We start from the raw sequence: 17,131 nt of genomic DNA, 5'->3' as shown, positions 1-17,131 counted from the left end.
TACGTTTATACTTTGATAGTCTCCCACGGCAGCAGCACAAAATAAAGATATCAAAATGCGATTAAGTGATTCCCAACTTGGCGGTTTGTTTTGTAAGAAGTGCTTATTTTTCTACAATAAAACAAGGGGCACCAACACGTCATTCTAAACACAGTCAGCACACGTTGACGTCACTATAATCTGTTGTCAATAACCACAATGAAAAGGTTGAACAAATCACAAAGTTAATTGTATCTGAACATAGAAAGCGGAGACTAGTCTTAACAATCGTCAAAATTCACCCGAACGGATCTTAAATATGTGCGAATCTTAAGTGATTCGATCGTGTATTTGAAACCTGAGATGTGAGCTTCACGCCTCCATCAGCGAAGGTACGTCTAAAGGGCGCCGAGTCATCGACTGGGGAGCACAGCCCAAAGTAGCCCAAACTGGCTCTTAATGCGCAACCCGTACACATTAACACGGACCCACTATTAAAGAAACACACGACGTAATTCGAGCCATTTACTGAGTTCAATTAATCTTCAACGCGGTTCGGATTTTTAGTTCGGATTTAAGGAAACTTTGGGGAAATGGAACACGAGCCTTTGGTGGTTTTATAAATAGATAAATAAAATCTCTGTAGACCTTTATCTGTATTGAGGTAGGCGTTAAACATCAAAGATGTTGAGAACTGAGAGGTGTTTGTTGTAGCACTACTCAGGTTTCCTGAACGTCCCAAAAAATGAAGGAGCGTTGGAGAGATGTGTACAATATTATAGAAAGAGATGGGATTGCTGCGGGAGTGAAAGATAATTGTTACCTTCGCGATCGAAAGCACGAAAATTAGGTTCCCTTCACACCTAATATTAAAACAATTTGATTGTTAACGTTCAGTGCCTCGCGTGTTTATGGCCAAACTGTGGGCGGGTTGTGGGGGGGGGGGGTAAAAGTTGGTCACAGATTGTTACATTGGAACCTGTTGGATTAGATGAGGTTCATACGTTTTCTGAGAAGTTTTAAACAGTGTGAGGTTCACCTCAATTTGAGCGATGGTTCTTTTTTCATCGAATGACGTAAATTGTCGGATGTTGCCACTGTCCCGTCACTTGGAGTGTCAGGTTCTGTTTTCACCTTCCTCCCAGATACCCTGCTGGGAAACATCATATTGTTCGGAAACACTTAGGGTTGTGAGTGTTGTCGAAACAGGTGTTAACTAGATCAAGGGTATCGACTCCTAAAGACGGTGGAATCCGAGTCCGTAATCGTCAGGTTGGAGTAATTACATGCCAGGTCGGTTCCTGCCGGAGGCGGTATATGAAAACTATAGCTCGATATCATAAGTGAGAAAACTTGTATGTAAAAGGACTCTTAAAGTTTTGCTCTGAATACCTGCATGTAGCTCGAATGACATTTTGTTCGTGTTTGATTTATTGTATCATCTGTTAGGCATTCATTTGTCAATCATTTCAAGAGTCACGTGGTTGAAAAACGAGAAAATATGGGAAATATTTTAGATTTTTTGTGGATGCCTTTAACGTCAGCAAAAGTCACACAGGCACATAGTCAGAATATGTTAGAAAGATATTTGCTTTAAGGACATCAAAGGTTTTTCCTAGGGCAAGCTATTTTCAAAGATTTAAAAATGGCAGAATATTGATGTTTTTTATTTTTGTATTTTTTAGGTTGTTATCTGCGTGAGTGTCTTCACATTAACTGCAGTCAGCGTGGACCGTTATTTTGCAGTAGTGCGCCCTCTAAAGGCACGTATGGCCAGGTCTAACACAAAAACCATCCTCGTCATTTCGGGTATCTGGTTGGCGTCTTGTATGATGGGAATGGTCCAACTGATTCTAGCGAGGTCGAAACGTTACGAGTGGTGTTACGGAGAGCGCCAGCTAACGGTCTGTACCGAGCACTGGCCAGATGCCAACCTCGAGTTTGGCTACGAGATCTTTAATATGGGTGCAACTTACGTCGTCCCCCTGGTCATATTCTCATTCACTTATAGTGTGGTTGGACGGAAACTCTGGGGACGGAATCTACCTGGGAACGCCGATCATTTGAGAGATGCTTGCCACCAGAAAGCCAAAAGAAGGGTAGGTTGAAAAAACTGAAAATGACCCAATGGTATAAATGCAACTTAGCCTAAGAGAAAGACTCAAGGAAGTCAAGACGTCAGGATATTCACTATTTTGTGCATTTATTCAAAGATTTAACGAGGTTTGTTCAGTTATCCCGAAAACCTTTTTGAATCCCGTCATATGGAGTTACCTTTTATTCTTCCTGCTGATTAGAACTGCAGAAATGCCCCGCAGCTTTTAAGAGATCACCCTGACATGAAACTTTCTTTCCTTTTGTGTTCGTGAGTTGGTACCATTCTGATCCCGTTGTGACCAATGGACAAATCAAACGTATTGTCACTAGCGTACTCTGCCTTCGGCTTATTACACAAAGCAACGTCACAGTCTGGAAAACAAGTAATCTCGCCCTCCGGCAAAGTCGCCCCCAGCAAGTGGGAGAATATGTGGGGAGACATTGTTAGGGGGCGAGTTTGAACATGTAGGGGGCGAGCTTTCTAGGGGCGACTTTGCGTAGCTTTTTGCTTCTCCCCTCTCCCTCTATCTCTCTATCCGCCCCCCCACACCCCACTTGGATTTCTTGTGGAAGATTCTTCAGAATGCAATGTGAAGATTGAGTCCAAATTCTATACAGTTGCAATGTCTTTGATTTGGTCTGACTATCTTGGGAAATCTTTTCACGAATAACAGTCAACAACGCAGTGGTGCACCAACCATTTACACACGTATAGGCCTGGATTTTTTTTTTAATAGTGAAAAGAAAAAAAACCCGTCTTTGACAATCTGCATAATATTATGGCAAAAATCCAAAGTACATGTATTTGGCGGAATAACGTGAATATTCTTCTCTTCAAATAAGAGAAATAAAACATTATGCAGAGTTAGTTGACCTGCTGCAGCGATGCAATTGAAAAGAATACAACTTTTATGAAATCCGAATTATTTAAAAACCCTCCGGCGCTCGACACCCTCTTTATTTAATCGTTCTTTTCCGTGAGACAAAATATCCGGGAGACAGAATCTCCTGCCTCACCGGCCTTGATAAAGATCAAAAGATCAAACCAGGGTAGCGAGTCCAAACGACCCCTCAAGCTAAGAACTTACAGGGTGACTTGAGCTCCCAGGCACGGCATTTTGTAATGGATACGTCGGGTTTGATTATTCATGAGCGGATTAATGAATCAAATTAGCATAAACCTATATTGCGAATTATAGCTATACCAACCCTTACCACATGAAGATTGTATACTGTGGGGTTGGGTATTTTGATGCACGTACGAAATGTTGACGTGAGATTGAGACCAAAAGACTTGAAACATAAAGTAGGGACTTGAAACATAATGTGGACTTCATGTCCACACAGTGTTATCTGTCCTAATTGTACAGAACAAATCCACACAGCGCACAACACAAAGCTGTGTGGATGTTGGTGGTGTTTCTTGAATTATTAGCCAATCCTTTGTTCTCTATTTCAGGTGATTAAGATGTTAGTAGTGATCGTCTTTCTCTTCATTGGTTCGTGGTTCCCCCTCTACCTCTATCTTCTGATCGTCATCACCAACTTTAAATTAGTCAGTCTGTACCCAAACTTCTTCTTCGTCTACTTCTTTTGTGGTCATTGGCTCGGCATGGCAAATAGCTTCATGAATCCAATCGTCTTCGGTTTCTTCAATGACAATTTCCGGGTGAGTATTCACTGAGGCCTGCGTCGTAGGGGAGTGTGAAACGCCAATGGCACACTATTTCCCTAGTGAGTCGGCTTGACATTTTTGAGCTTGAAATTAATGATGTTCTACTCTTTCCTAAACCTTTATTTATCTCCTTGAATGATTAGTCGGTATGTAAGGAAGCAGTAGGTTATTTATTTGGTTCTGAATGGCAATCTTGATAATCCATTTGGAAGAGTTGGCCGAGCGACTTGAGGGTAAGTCTAGTCTCCTGGGAGTTATGTCAGATAAAGCATTAATCAAGACATAGATTGGATAAAATCAGCAACTTCCGGGAAAAGTGACCACTAAGGAATTCTGCAATGCCTTTTTTCTAAGATTGAGTAGGACTTGGCGTCGTGTTTTTGTGTGTATTCTTCTCTCCCGGTTTATCAGAAGAAACTCTATACTCGACCAATGAGACTGATTTTTAAAGAGGGACTATTTTTCATCGAAAGCGCCTTGGGAATTCGATGTTGTATATTAATGTTCTTTTAAATAAAAGAGACTTGTCGAATCGGGTGATCAGTTACACGACTGAAAGCAACTTTAGCAGTCACAGATAACTCAGAGATACCACAACACTATAAACAAGCTGAAAGCAACTGCCGAGGTCACACATGCCTAGCTCCTGACCGAAACTGCAGCGAACTCCTAAACTATATCATCTCCAGAAAGCCCCTTCCTGAAAATGTGAACAATTATTGTTATGATAATACGGGTAGGCGAGATATATACAAATAACTCAAGACGAATTAAAAGTCGGTGTTTTTCTGTTGCCTTATTAGGCTACGAATTTAAACGCAGTTGTTTATGGATACAACGTTTTTAATCAATCAAGATTCACTTCGATTTAAAAACATCGCTATGCATTTAGCTGCCCAGATCTGTTTACAGGAGCCCGCAACGCGATCTCAAGGGAGCTTGGTTTTACACAAGTAAACGTGGGTGTGACAAACAGTCAATTTTTTTGTGGAGGCAGCGGCAAATTGGGTTGCGAAAAAAAAAAGTTTTGTAGAGAAGAGGTGTGAAGGAGGGATGTGGGTTTGTGTATGGGCTCGATTGCATAGGAAGAGGTGTGAAGGAGGGTGTGGATTGGTGCATGGGCTTGATTGCATAGGCTTTCTCTTCTGGTTTGTTTTCACTCCCAAATCTACCAAAATCATTGAACACCTCGTTAGCATTCTCTCGACATTTTTTGATCCAAAGTAAATGCTAAACAACGGCTTCTTTATTTTGGTTTTACCTTAAACCAATGCGTGTTTGAAGCACGTAAACTTGAGTGCTTTACCCGTAAATGTCATACACTCTTTGAATACATTATTTGTTTTACTCTATATAGTGTTACTTTTTCTCCTGTATTCCAGGCTGATTTGAGGCGGTTATTTCAGCGGTGTGGTCCATGCACTGAAAAGTTAAGTCAACGTAGACGTCTCAGGAGTCGACTGAGCACAACATCAAGCCTCACCACTCGATCCTCATCACTGGTAAGTGTTACACACATGATTCAAACAATCCTTATAAAACACTCTGTGTGCATGACGTCACGAGTAAAGCGCCCTAACGTAGACGGCAATGAGATCGACTTGACTTACACTTCGAGGCTCGAGAATAACGCCAGATACCGGCTTTCAGAACCTTGCCACATAAAACCATTTTTACACAGGCTGGTATCGTTCCTAATGTAAATGTTTGTTTTTATTTCTTGAAGTTTACGCAACAGAGGTCCAGTAAGATTGGCGGAATGACAAGACCGAATGGCTTCGCACCACGTGACCAGCAAGCTCTAGAACGAATAGGAAGCGGCACTACTTGGAATGAAAGAACATACACACCGTAAGTAGATATCAGTCCGCTCACACCTTTTACGCCGGTTAAGCCAGGGTGCCAGACTAGACTGCACATTGTACTGTGCTACATTCAAACAAACCAAACGAACACCTTTAGTACTGGAAAATATATTGTGGTTGAAAAACTTAGCGGGAAAAAGTGAAGGGTCACTATTATAAGACATGATTGAGGGGGCTAAACTAAAGTATAAAGCTCGTTGAATAACAGAAGTAAGCGTTTATAATGAAGGGGGGGGGGGCAATCGCCGACAGGCAATAATCTAGAAGACAAAAAAAAAACTACTTCGCTAAGACCCAACCCTTGATCAACAACGTGTTTACAGACAGCAACAAAATTCCAATCCGCTTGGATTTGTTTTCGGTTTATAAAAATTATACTTGCCTGCATTTTAAACAAAAATAGATTTTTTTTGTTTAACAACAAAGTTGATCTTTCCTTTTTCTTCAGCTTTCATTTACGTCACTGTCTTGACGTACATTTCTATAAGCTTTTACAAAACATTTTAGAGGGAAATGAATATTGGCTTTAGACTTGGTTTAAACAGAACAACAACGAACACTCAAATCCTAGGCCTTATTTTGACCTCTGTTTAGCTCTGAACTTACAGGCACTGGGCAACTTTGGCAATTATTGTCAGAGACCAGTATTCCCACTCGGTGTATCCCAACATGACAAATTTTGGACAAAATTTATTGCTTGTTGACAAGTAAGTTTGTATGCTAACAATTATACAACAACTACCAATAGTGTCCTGCCTTCCTTCAATTGTGATTTAGCGGTAATAAGGATTTTGGTTTGATATCAAGATAACGCGAGTGGTCCTAGTCTCTTTTTCAGATTTATCAACGGAAACAATAATTGGAATAAATTGCAAGCTTTGTTTTAAAATTACTGTATTTTTTTGTATGACGTCACTAACAGGAACGGAACAGGTCAACTCCTGGTTGATGACTACTCACCATGAGGTTATAATGACGTCATTGAAACCTTCTTCCTCAATTTCCGAGTTTGTTTTTCTTCAGTTTTTAAATAAGTAAATTTCGAGTAGAAAATACTAGGGCCTAAATACAACTATACACAATCCCTAGTGCCAAGAACAAATCCGTCATAGAATTACGTACGGATTAATAAACCGGTTTTTTTTTTACGGATTGACAATCCGTTTACGGATACATTGTTCTTACAGATTGCCATCCTGCGAATTCTTAAAAACATATTGTGAACCCTTAACGAGTTACGCCCCTTTTGCTCTATGTTTTTATGTTTATGCATGAGGTACTTAAGCATGCAAATTATTCATAAAGCAACATTTTCTGCTTATGGTTCAAAGATATTCGACTCAAATCTCAGATTGTTCTTCGAAGTGGTTGTATTAATAATTATAAGCATTCCACTATGACGTCACAACCAATGTGTTTATCAACGTTGTAAAGCTACAACCTAATTTACAATTTGAATATTAATTTAACAATGATCTTAAATGTACATAAGCCAAAATATACTCATCCATAAGTGTACTTGGAGTTTTAAATTTAAAGGTTTTTTTAATGTTAAAATAATATAATGGGTGCATGAATGTAATATGTACATTATACCGCCACCTAGCGTTCAACAGTGTATCGGTGTAACCTTTGAAGTATGTTGGCGTAAAATGCAAAGTATGTTCTTGGTTGAGTGAATGTCTGAACTGAAACTGTAACATGAATCAGTACTTTACTCTAAGATGAGTTCGAAAAGTGAGGAATGTTGTCAAGGATCACTTCGATTTTGTTAATCACAAGCTCACGTTATCCCTGGTCCAACATGAAACAGTCGGTTTCACTTGTTTTTTTGTTTTGTAAATCAAGTCAACGAGTGGTCCGTATGATGTGAGAATGAGATTTAGTTGAAATTGTGGGTATGTTTAGTAGTACCCAGATTTACGTTATACATGCACATATGAATTATTCTGTTTTTTTCACGGAGCGGATCTTGAATACAATTTTGTTCCGTCTTGACTTTCGTTAAATTGTAGTTACTGGCTGCCCGAAAGGCATTACACATTGTAGTTAATGTGTGTAATCACTGGGGCCAAGAGAAAGGATTGTCAAATCAGAGAACAATGTTGTTGTTGTTGTTGTTGTTGTTGTTGTTTACAGAGTGAAGGCTGAACTGAACCAAAACAGAGGATAGGAAGGATGAAGAATGTGTATTAACGCTGATTTTTTTTTTTTTTACCTGATGTGAATTATATGAAAATCTTGTGTTATATTTGATATATATAAACGGCTTTATACTGCTTAAAATAGATATTATACAACCTGTACTGCTTTTGTTAATATTTCTATAAGAATTGTATATTACGGTATATTGGCAATGTGTTTTCATGTATACAGTTATATATCATTATTATACAGTGAAGTAATGACATACTATATTAATATTTTTGTAAATAGTTACATTCAGAAACATTATGAAGTTGTTTACACAGTCTATCATAAACTAGTCTTGGCTGCAAGGTTGTTGCTGTAAATAATTTGTGTTCAAAATAATTCAAAGCTGAATCTCATGATTAATAATTAACTTTTAATTAGCTATGTTCATGTGTCACAGGAAGTGGTTAAAATAATTTCCATCCGTCAAAGTTTAATAACTAATTAAAAAATACAAATGAGTTTTCGTTTGAACCAGCTGATTATTTTAATCAGGGACCAGCAACCATATAGCTGGAAAAGGGCAAGTTTTTTTTGCGATAACTGTACTTCTAAATCAAAAATACTCCCTTCATAAGAAACAGGCCTAAACGCCTAGAATGTCATTAACGTTCACAGTACAAAGTTTAAAACTTCTGCTTGAACCTTTTGTAGAATTAAACTTTATCAAATATTAAATTGACATTGAAGAAAGATAAAAATTGAAAGTTGTTGTTTCATGTTTAATTTTTGACCATGGCACTTGGTAATAACAAGTAATAATGGGCATGCTATATACTTCCTGCCAAGTTATCGTGAAGTTATTAGGCCAAGTAATGTTCAGCACAAAGTCAAGTAGGCCCATATTTAATTGATAGGTGTGCCCCAGTTGCGTAGCCGGAGGGCGAGGGCAGCACCCTCCCCCAAACAGACTGACAGAATGTACCAAATGTTTCCATTCAATAGCCCCCCCCCCCCCCCCGCCTGAACAACAAAAATGTGTGTCCCCTTCCACAGTGAGGAGCTTTCTTCCCGCAATGTCACAGGTTAAATATCCACATTTGTTTAAAATGATATTCCTTCATTCAGGTTTTAATCCTGCTTAAGCATAAAATGCCACATGAACAACATTCTTTGTTAGGTTTTGTCATTCTTGTTTTGGTTTGAGTAAATTTTTTCACTTTTGGCAAATTTCACGCAATTTTTAGGCCTATTTATGACGTCATTTTTTCCATAGTGCGAATTTTGGGCAAAACATGAAGGAAATTTGGTCACACCAAAAAGAAGCAATGGAATAAAGGAATAGTCAGAAATTGTTATGCCTACTTGTGTTGTTATCTGTGTACAATTTCAGGAAATCTATCCCTCATCTTGAAGTCCCCCATACGCCCATGTTAATTCTTTTACCCCGTCCACTGCACATACACAAAGAAACTGCGTCATTAGGCAGGCACCAAAACTGCTTGAGTGAGCAGTTTGTGAGGACACCCCCCTTCGGGTCGCAAGCCGGCTCAGACCAGTCCAGACTAGTAGAAACCACTCGGGTAGGCAACTTCAACTTGGTAGGCTGTGGGGTGTTGCTGGCAGTGAAGACGGAGATTGTTTCACTGGGAGTCTTGTCTTCTTTCTTAGAGCTTCGGAACAAGCCACTAGAGGTATAAACTATACTTATTAGAGTGAGGGACAACATGGCTGTGATGACGAAGTTTATTCTTATTCTCTCTCTGGTCGCTGTTGCACTTGCCAGCAGACATAAAACGAAGGTATGTTATTTATTTATGAAGTGACCGGCAACAGTCACCGGCGTTCTAATGTATTAAAGTATAGAAACAGCGAAAGGACCGTTCAATAAGTCCAATAATACATTATTGCCCTTTTAAGAAGTTGGTTGTTAATTACTTTAATTTGAGACGAAAGCCCCAAAGGTTTGCGTGGTCCCAAAATTGTTTTCGAAGACTATATTCATCAAAGGAAATAATCCACAGTAACTCAATATTCGAATCAAGGATTTAACTGAGAGTATTATGATGAGAGTTTCTTAAGGAATCTGTATTTTAGAAGCCACGATAGAATCAAACGAAACTGCAAGTGTTTGGCTTTTGTCCACAGTGGTTTTACTCAGACCATGGAGGTATAAATATTTTTCTTAAGACCAGTAAGGATAACATCCAACCTCTTAAAAACTTGTTTGCGCACTACGCGCTTATACCATGGAGGAAGAACATAATTATTCCATGCTAATACACACTAAGCACACTAAGTGGGGGTATTAAAGGAACAAATGATAATTGGTTTGTTTACCAATTACTGAGTCTGCAAAGTTAATTGGTTAATGTGCTGTGTTCACTCTTGCATATAATTCCTACCCTTGAGCCTTTACAGGTGAAATAATCAGTTTGTGGTAACACAGTGCGTATCTACTCTGTTTTGGTATGCTTGTTCTTTACATAACCATGGAGGTAGAGTAGAACTAATAAAGAAATGGGCTGTAAACTTGGCTAAAGGCCTAGAAAACATTTCTGAATGGCTAGTGTGGTGTATGGGTGTACATTCCTTCCTCAGTTTTGTATGAAACACCTAGCCATTTATTTTTGCGAATGGTAGGCACGCTGAGACGGCTGAGTTGCAAATTTGCATGGCCACCACCGGCGCACCACATTTTTCTGGGGTGAGCAATACCTGCTGCGGCATCCAAACTGTGAGGTCACGGTCGGGTCAAATGTCGTTTGTGGGTCTTTTGTTCATTCATATTCATAATTAGGAAACAAATGTTGAATTCGGGACTGATAGTTAACATAGTGACTTATGTTGACTCCTAAGCCCCCACATAAATTCCCAGCATTTTGTAAGTTTTGTAAGCTCTTCCCTTGATGTTTCTTCTCGAAAAGTTTCCAAAGTTCATTATGTCTGTTGCCATGGTGATATGACTTTTGCGGCTGGGCCTGATGAAATGCAAACTTTAATCCCAGCAGGCAGTGTGCGGGGTCGAACTCGGAGGTCACCCCACTCAATCTGTGGTCACGGCTGGGTGCCGAAGTCTGTCTGTGAATAATGAGCTAAGATCCCCAAGTACTATAGGCTAAGAATTTGGTGGAAATTAAGGGGATGGATAATACAATTAATTTGGTTAAAACAAGAAAGCTACTAGTCACCGTCTATCAGTTTCAAGCACCTACTTTAAAACTACATATCATGCAATTTCTCAAATCCTATATAGATACATGTACTTCAAAACTTTCCCCAATTCTGTCTAAAGACTGAAGTGCAAAAACCCGGATCTCGTGCCAAACGTGTTGACGGCAAAACAACTCATGCAATATTGTTCAGTGACAGCATCTGGTGTCTTTGTGTGGGTGTGGAAGTAGTTATTCATATTTCTTAAGCCCACGTCGGCCCTCGAGCTAGCTTAATCCAGACAATAAATCATAAGACTGAACCTTTTGATGCTTGCAAGGTTTGCGGTTTAAGATATTGTTTCAAAATGCTTATAATAATCGGGAGAGGTTAAATAATATGTTATAATGCTACAATGTTATAATGTAACTCGTATCTAAACACAGACAGTCTTACATAACCTGTAAACAGATCATTTCATAAGGTGGTTGCGTTTTAGAGGTTTTGCCGAAAATTCGGAACGAATTATGTCTACGAAGATAAAAACAACGGCCCGAAAATGTTGTATCTGACATAATGTTTCTCATTCAAACTTTGTGGCATAACAATAATATCTGTTTTCATAGCTCTATTTCTTCAAAGTAAAATGTTTTCTCAAAAATTGTGATACTTCCACCCAAACAATGCGTCTTTATTGGCATTAGTTTTAAGAGTGATTACGAAACGTAAAATAATGTTTAATAAAAAGTTGAGGAAAAAGTTCACCCAAACCAAATCCCTGCAAAACAGAGTTGTTGAACTCTGTAGTTGAGTATGTCCTTGCTCTACTCATTATTATACGTATCAAAAACAAAATTTGAATGTTTCTCAATTACAACTCAGCTTAAAAGGATAATATTTCAAATAATGCCTTGATGTCTATCACTGAGGTTTTCGTTATGGCATTAAAAGGTTTTACCGAACGTCGGCTTATAGTATATTTGTGAGGGATTCAGAGAGATCTTTCAGAAATCTTTTACCCTGCTATAAATGTTCTTAACATGATTTTCGATTTTAATCTATTATTCTTAGAATCAAGAGCTCAAAGCTGCCCGCCATGAGTTGGTTAATGCTAAGAAGGCTTTGGAGTCATTGACATACAGCAAAGAGGAGCAGATCTACAGCATCAATGGATACAGGCCGGAAGATGTAGCAGAAACTATCAATGATGTCGATGGCAAGAAATTATGGAATTAGTGGTTCTTGCTTTTATGGCCTGACGTTTCGACCCAATCAGAGTCTTTAACACATAAACACGTCAATTTATTTCGTCTGAAGTGGACTTGACACCAATATTAAAACACTTCAAACTCTTTCTTACATCATCATAGTTCTTGAAATAGATTGAAACTTTGTGTAATAACTTCTGTGAACAGATGATTTACTTCATTGCCAATGGAGATACATGTACAGTGTACATGCTATAAATAAGTAAAAGTTGTTTGCGTGGTTTCTCAGTTCTAGGCTAAGCCATGGCGAGGTTTGAGGAACAAGTAAAGTTCTTTGTTTTGTTCTTTTCTGCAGATATAGTCCAGAACAGTCATTGAACAAAATAACAGCTGTTTTTACATGCCTGAATTAAATATTCATTACGATTTTTAATCCCTAAGCTTGATTCGTCAATCATTTTTATCCTTGTTCGGCTCGTTGCCATCTTTTGTTGTTTGTGATTGAGGAAAACTGGATTGGTAGGCTAAGCATACATGCTTATTCCTGAAGCCATCCCTTTATCCTGACTGCTATAAAACCAGTTTTTTAAATTCCATATTCCTTGTGTGTGGTCTAATTACAGATAAGTGTAGCTCTCTCGAATGCGCCCCTGGCAAGTCCTGCTTTATCGATAATGACGGGGCTCCTTACTGCGATTGTGCTGAAATGTGCGTTGAAGACGACAGGGATCCGTTCGTACGAGTCTGCAGCACGAACAACGTCACCTACCCGAGTCAGTGCGAGCTGTTCCGACAAAAGTGCGTCAACCCCAGAGATATGGACGGCGAACACTTGGACTATTTTGGCCCCTGCAAAAGTAAGATTTGTTTTCATTTTAAAGGACCGTAATAAAGTTGCGAAAAGCTTAAGAGTTTTCTTTCCTGAGCACATTAATCAGTTGCCCCCAAGGTTGTTGAGACATGTTGTTTCCCCCAATGAGAACAAGTCTTGGAGAGAAGCTTAATAGCAGTTGAAACAACTGTTTATTGTTACATAATGTTTTGTTTTCATACTCCAGTAATGGAACAATGCAACCCCATCGACCTCATCAACTTCCCTGAACGCATGCGCACTTGGTTCTTGGAGGTCATGCGCGACCTGGCTGAGCGAAAGGAAGAAAATGGCGGTCTTGACGATGATGAGAAACGGCTCGAGGAGGAGTCTATGGATGAAGATAAACCATGGCGGCGCCCACTTCATTGGAAGTTCTTCAACATGGATGTTTCACCGACAGACTAGTAAGTACAAAAAATCACGCCTGGATTCTCAAAAATTATTTTATTATTTTGTACAAAGATGTTGGTTCGCATTAGCGCACGTCATAAATTATCGAAATAACCAGACCTTAAGTTTTCTTGTCTCCTCGGAGCATACAAAGTTGGTGGTTTTGGCGTTATATGTCGACATAAACAGTGATGTTGAGTTTTGTTTAATCCGTTTTAGCCACTTGAGCGATGAGGAGCTACTACCCATGCGCGCCCAACTTCTTCCCATGGAACCTTGCACCGATGCGTTCATAGCCGGGTGCGATACCAACGACGATGATCTGATCTCCATCATCGAATGGGGAAAATGTATGGGACTCACCGAAGGTAAGGAATATGAAATAATGGGTGTGGGACACTTTAAATTTACGGTTCTGATTGTTTCCGGCACTCTTATCAAACCGCAAATCACTGCAAATTTACCGCCAAATCAAATACTTAATATTTTGTTATCATAAATAACGCTCTGTTTTCGCTGTATTATTATGTTTCCCTTTCTTCTTTTTTCCAGATGAAATACAGTACTAAGTGCAGCAAACTTATCTGAGAGTGCTATTTTTTGGAACAACTCGTCATTATGGTGCTAACTGAAGTATAATTACTATTACGTTTTTAGCTTGACCTTTTAACTTGTGCATGCATTGAAACAAAAAAACAAAAACACTGTTTTCAGCCAACTAATCTTCATATTACTAAAACATTGGTGGCAAAGTAGATAAGATGCTCCCCTTGCGTGAATTTTGAAACTATTATTTGTATTATAAAATAGCAGGCTGGAACTGTCCGTTTTTATTTAAAGTCTTTTTTTAACCGATGTTCAGATTTTACCTCAAACATTGTGCCCCAAATTATTTGTGTTAATACGACGCCTTAAATTGTTATTTCAACTTTTTGGCTGCTACACAGTTTTGCAAAATAAAAGTTGGTTCCGACTTTTACCAGAATAGCTGTGTATGCGTTTCTAGCAATGAAGTTATTGCCGGGGCTTTAAATTTAAACTTGCATCATAGAACAGCTGTTTAGTGCAACTCCTAAACCTGCATCCTGTAGTGTCGAATGGTTTGATGTTTTAGTTAAGTTTTAATTAAAATTCAGCATTGACATTGTTTGTTGTGTCTTTATATTTATTTGTTTATCTATTCATGCATTTCCTGAGTCACTTCGGGAATAAGTTTATTGAAAAGAATGACCTAATGTACATACTGGTTTAGACACTATCAAACAGTATTTCACTGAGAGGTTTCCCCAGGGTAAAGAAGAAATACATATCTGCCCGATGAAAAAAAAACGACAACACACAACATCACCTCAAACAATCAAACAAAACAGTTAGGAGTTAAGTAAAGATCAATAGTGTTATTTATTCATTTTTGAAATACACATTGGCAAAACTCTCTAGTAACTACATGTAGTTTGAAACAACTTGGCAATACATGTACACGTGTACATGTAATTGTACAGAATTTAATGCCAGTAAATTGCCAGTAAAAGCATTCAATGATTCAGAGATATTATGATATTGTCCACAGCGCTCTCCTTTAACAGTGATAAGGTTTGCCGTACAAATACTACACGGCTGCAAATTATTTCCAAATTATCCACATAAAAAAAATCATTACTTCACATCACTTCATGCCTAAACATGAAGGGGGATCGAATCCTGATTGCTTTTCATCACTCAGGAGTAAGTAGGACTTGGAGTATTAAAACTAAAAATGTGAATAAGAAGCTACTTGCGCCAATTTGTCTGTGTTACCCACTCCTAGAACAGCAATGTTATTCCCTATTTTTTATTAATGGCTTAAACATTGTTTAGAATGAGGACGACTTTTTCAGATCCATTTGTATATAGGCCTGTCATCGGTTATTTGAATTTCCATTTTGACAGGACATTTGAACCAATTGGAGAGCAGCTCCTCAGAATAACCAATCAGGAAGTAGAATTTCTGGGGAGCGATATTCCGGAGCATAATTGCTACGATGATGATCTGATTGGCGCGTCGCTTGATGATAAGATCTGTTGATAAGCAACCGTGGAAAGTTCCATAAATAAATTTCCTAAGGAAAAGATCTTCCAGGGATCGATCTGCAGCACCATTCTCATCCATAAGATTCGCTGGAAATTAAAGCAAAAGTTAAAGGAATTAACACCAGTGGGAAACTGCTTTTGGAAATTTATATCAATTTTGAATCAACAAAGACAAATGTAGGATTTGAAACTAAGATAAGTCTCCTGAAGATGATCAGAGCATCACTGAAATATAGCCACAGAGTAGTTTAAATCTACACCTCAACAACTCAACTATTAAAGAGAGTTTTATTTACATGGTGCCTCTGCAAACCTCATTAGAAAGAACCATTAATACGAAGAAGGTTTGAACCTCTGACCTCTGAATTACAACCAAAGTATGTAGCCTGATGTTGCTGGTCATGCTATTTGTTCAATTCTTTGTTTGAGAGGTTCCATCCCTACACTGCCATACAGCTAGGGATCTTGCCAAGGCTTAAGATACAACATAGTATGTAAGTGGCAGCAAGTACTGGGATCACTGTTTAAATATCAAATAATAATCTACAGGAGAAACGGAATAACTTAACAGACTTCCAGTTCAGTACCCAAACGCAAATGCATGACTTACATGTGTGTTGTGAATTCCATCCCTTTCTAACGCCGATCTGAAACGGTGGGTTTGCCTGCTCATATGTGATTGGCTTCTCTCCCTTGCTTACTTTCACTCGTGCAGCAACAGACTTATGGCATATTGCAGTCGTTTGCAAACATCTGACTGGTAGATTGATGCTTTTGATGTGTTGACTCTGGGTGAAAAATTTTCAATTAGAACACTGAATATCATGATGTATTGAATATTCATGTGTATTTATGCATGGTCTACTCTTCATCCATGATTATGATGATAGGATTTGGTAGTGAATGTGCCAAGATATAGAATAAAGAACGTAAAATGAAAAACGAATGTAGGCCCATATTCACAAGATCACTCATAATTATAGATGACCCAATTCATCATCCAAATGAACAATCGGCCCTTGAATCGGTGACTTTTGCTTAACTAATTACATTTTGTAATAATAAATGTTATGTATGATGGGAGTTAACTTAATGTGACACATTCAACATTGGCTGGCAGTACAGTGGGTGGGCATGTTCGAGTTGGGCAAATGGAATTTAGAAACTAATAAGCTCGCTACTCGCCGCTGAGTGTGTGCTCAATGATGAACAAATTTGAACAGTGATACTTAAACTGATGAGTGATCAGTGGGAAAAAAAAGAGAAAAGTAAGAAATATGGTCATTTTGACATGTAATTTGAAATCATATGCATTTACTAGCGGCAAAGACGGACAACTTAAACAAATTGGATACTTCAATGTCCTCTACCAGCGTTTGATTTAGAGGAAATAATGCAAATACGAACCACAATCAGTCGTGATAAAATTCTGGACATGGGCGCCGCCATCTTGGAATACCCAATAAACGGCTCTTGCATATACGACGTGTGAGGCGCTGTTCTTTTTCGCAAATACCGGGGCGCGCGCGTAAAGCTAGGAATTAGGTGCATTGTGGTCTTGCTGGTATCCAAATTTGATCCATATATATCCCACAATGCACCTCATTCAACAGTCTGCGCGTGCGCATTGGTATTTGCGATAAGGTCTATCCTAACTGTAGTTGGGCTGGTCCCAACTTGAGTGTCA

General features: G+C 38.7%; 3 protein-coding genes across 4 annotated transcripts in view; 2 read left to right on the top strand and 1 right to left on the bottom strand.

Moving 5' to 3' along the window:
* LOC117303592 (tachykinin-like peptides receptor 99D) overlaps window positions 1-9,176 on the top strand; it is a 34,896-nt gene extending 25,720 nt beyond the window's left edge. For both annotated transcript variants that reach the window (XM_033787798.1, XM_033787799.1), the window contains exons 3-7: window positions 1,665-2,078; window positions 3,536-3,745; window positions 5,134-5,253; window positions 5,478-5,602; window positions 6,539-9,176. In XM_033787798.1, coding sequence (XP_033643689.1) covers window positions 1,665-2,078; window positions 3,536-3,745; window positions 5,134-5,253; window positions 5,478-5,602; window positions 6,539-6,581 — 912 coding nt within the window. In that variant the 3' untranslated portion in view covers window positions 6,582-9,176. The remainder of the gene's footprint in view (window positions 1-1,664; window positions 2,079-3,535; window positions 3,746-5,133; window positions 5,254-5,477; window positions 5,603-6,538) is intronic.
* A 143-nt stretch (window positions 9,177-9,319) lies between these two features.
* Window positions 9,320-14,518, top strand: LOC117303594 (SPARC-like). Its single transcript, XM_033787800.1, has 6 exons — window positions 9,320-9,551; window positions 11,974-12,118; window positions 12,734-12,967; window positions 13,169-13,388; window positions 13,594-13,742; window positions 13,927-14,518. The coding sequence occupies exons 1-6, from the start codon at window positions 9,477-9,479 to the stop codon at window positions 13,941-13,943; spliced, it is 840 nt and encodes a 279-aa protein (XP_033643691.1). The 5' UTR covers window positions 9,320-9,476; the 3' UTR covers window positions 13,944-14,518.
* A 238-nt stretch (window positions 14,519-14,756) lies between these two features.
* LOC117303595 (28S ribosomal protein S24-A, mitochondrial-like) lies at window positions 14,757-16,957 on the bottom strand. The gene is made up of 3 exons (XM_033787801.1): window positions 16,852-16,957; window positions 16,055-16,232; window positions 14,757-15,531 (listed from the first exon to the last, which is right to left on the bottom strand). The coding sequence occupies exons 1-3, from the start codon at window positions 16,921-16,923 to the stop codon at window positions 15,248-15,250; spliced, it is 534 nt and encodes a 177-aa protein (XP_033643692.1). The 5' UTR covers window positions 16,924-16,957; the 3' UTR covers window positions 14,757-15,247.
* Window positions 16,958-17,131: the final 174 nt, after the last annotated feature.

This window comes from Asterias rubens, chromosome 20 (assembly GCF_902459465.1).
Source record: "Asterias rubens chromosome 20, eAstRub1.3, whole genome shotgun sequence".
NCBI classification, from domain to species: domain Eukaryota; kingdom Metazoa; phylum Echinodermata; class Asteroidea; order Forcipulatida; family Asteriidae; genus Asterias; species Asterias rubens.
Note: the sequence above shows the minus strand (reverse complement) of the source record. Positions and strands in the feature narration are given on the sequence as shown.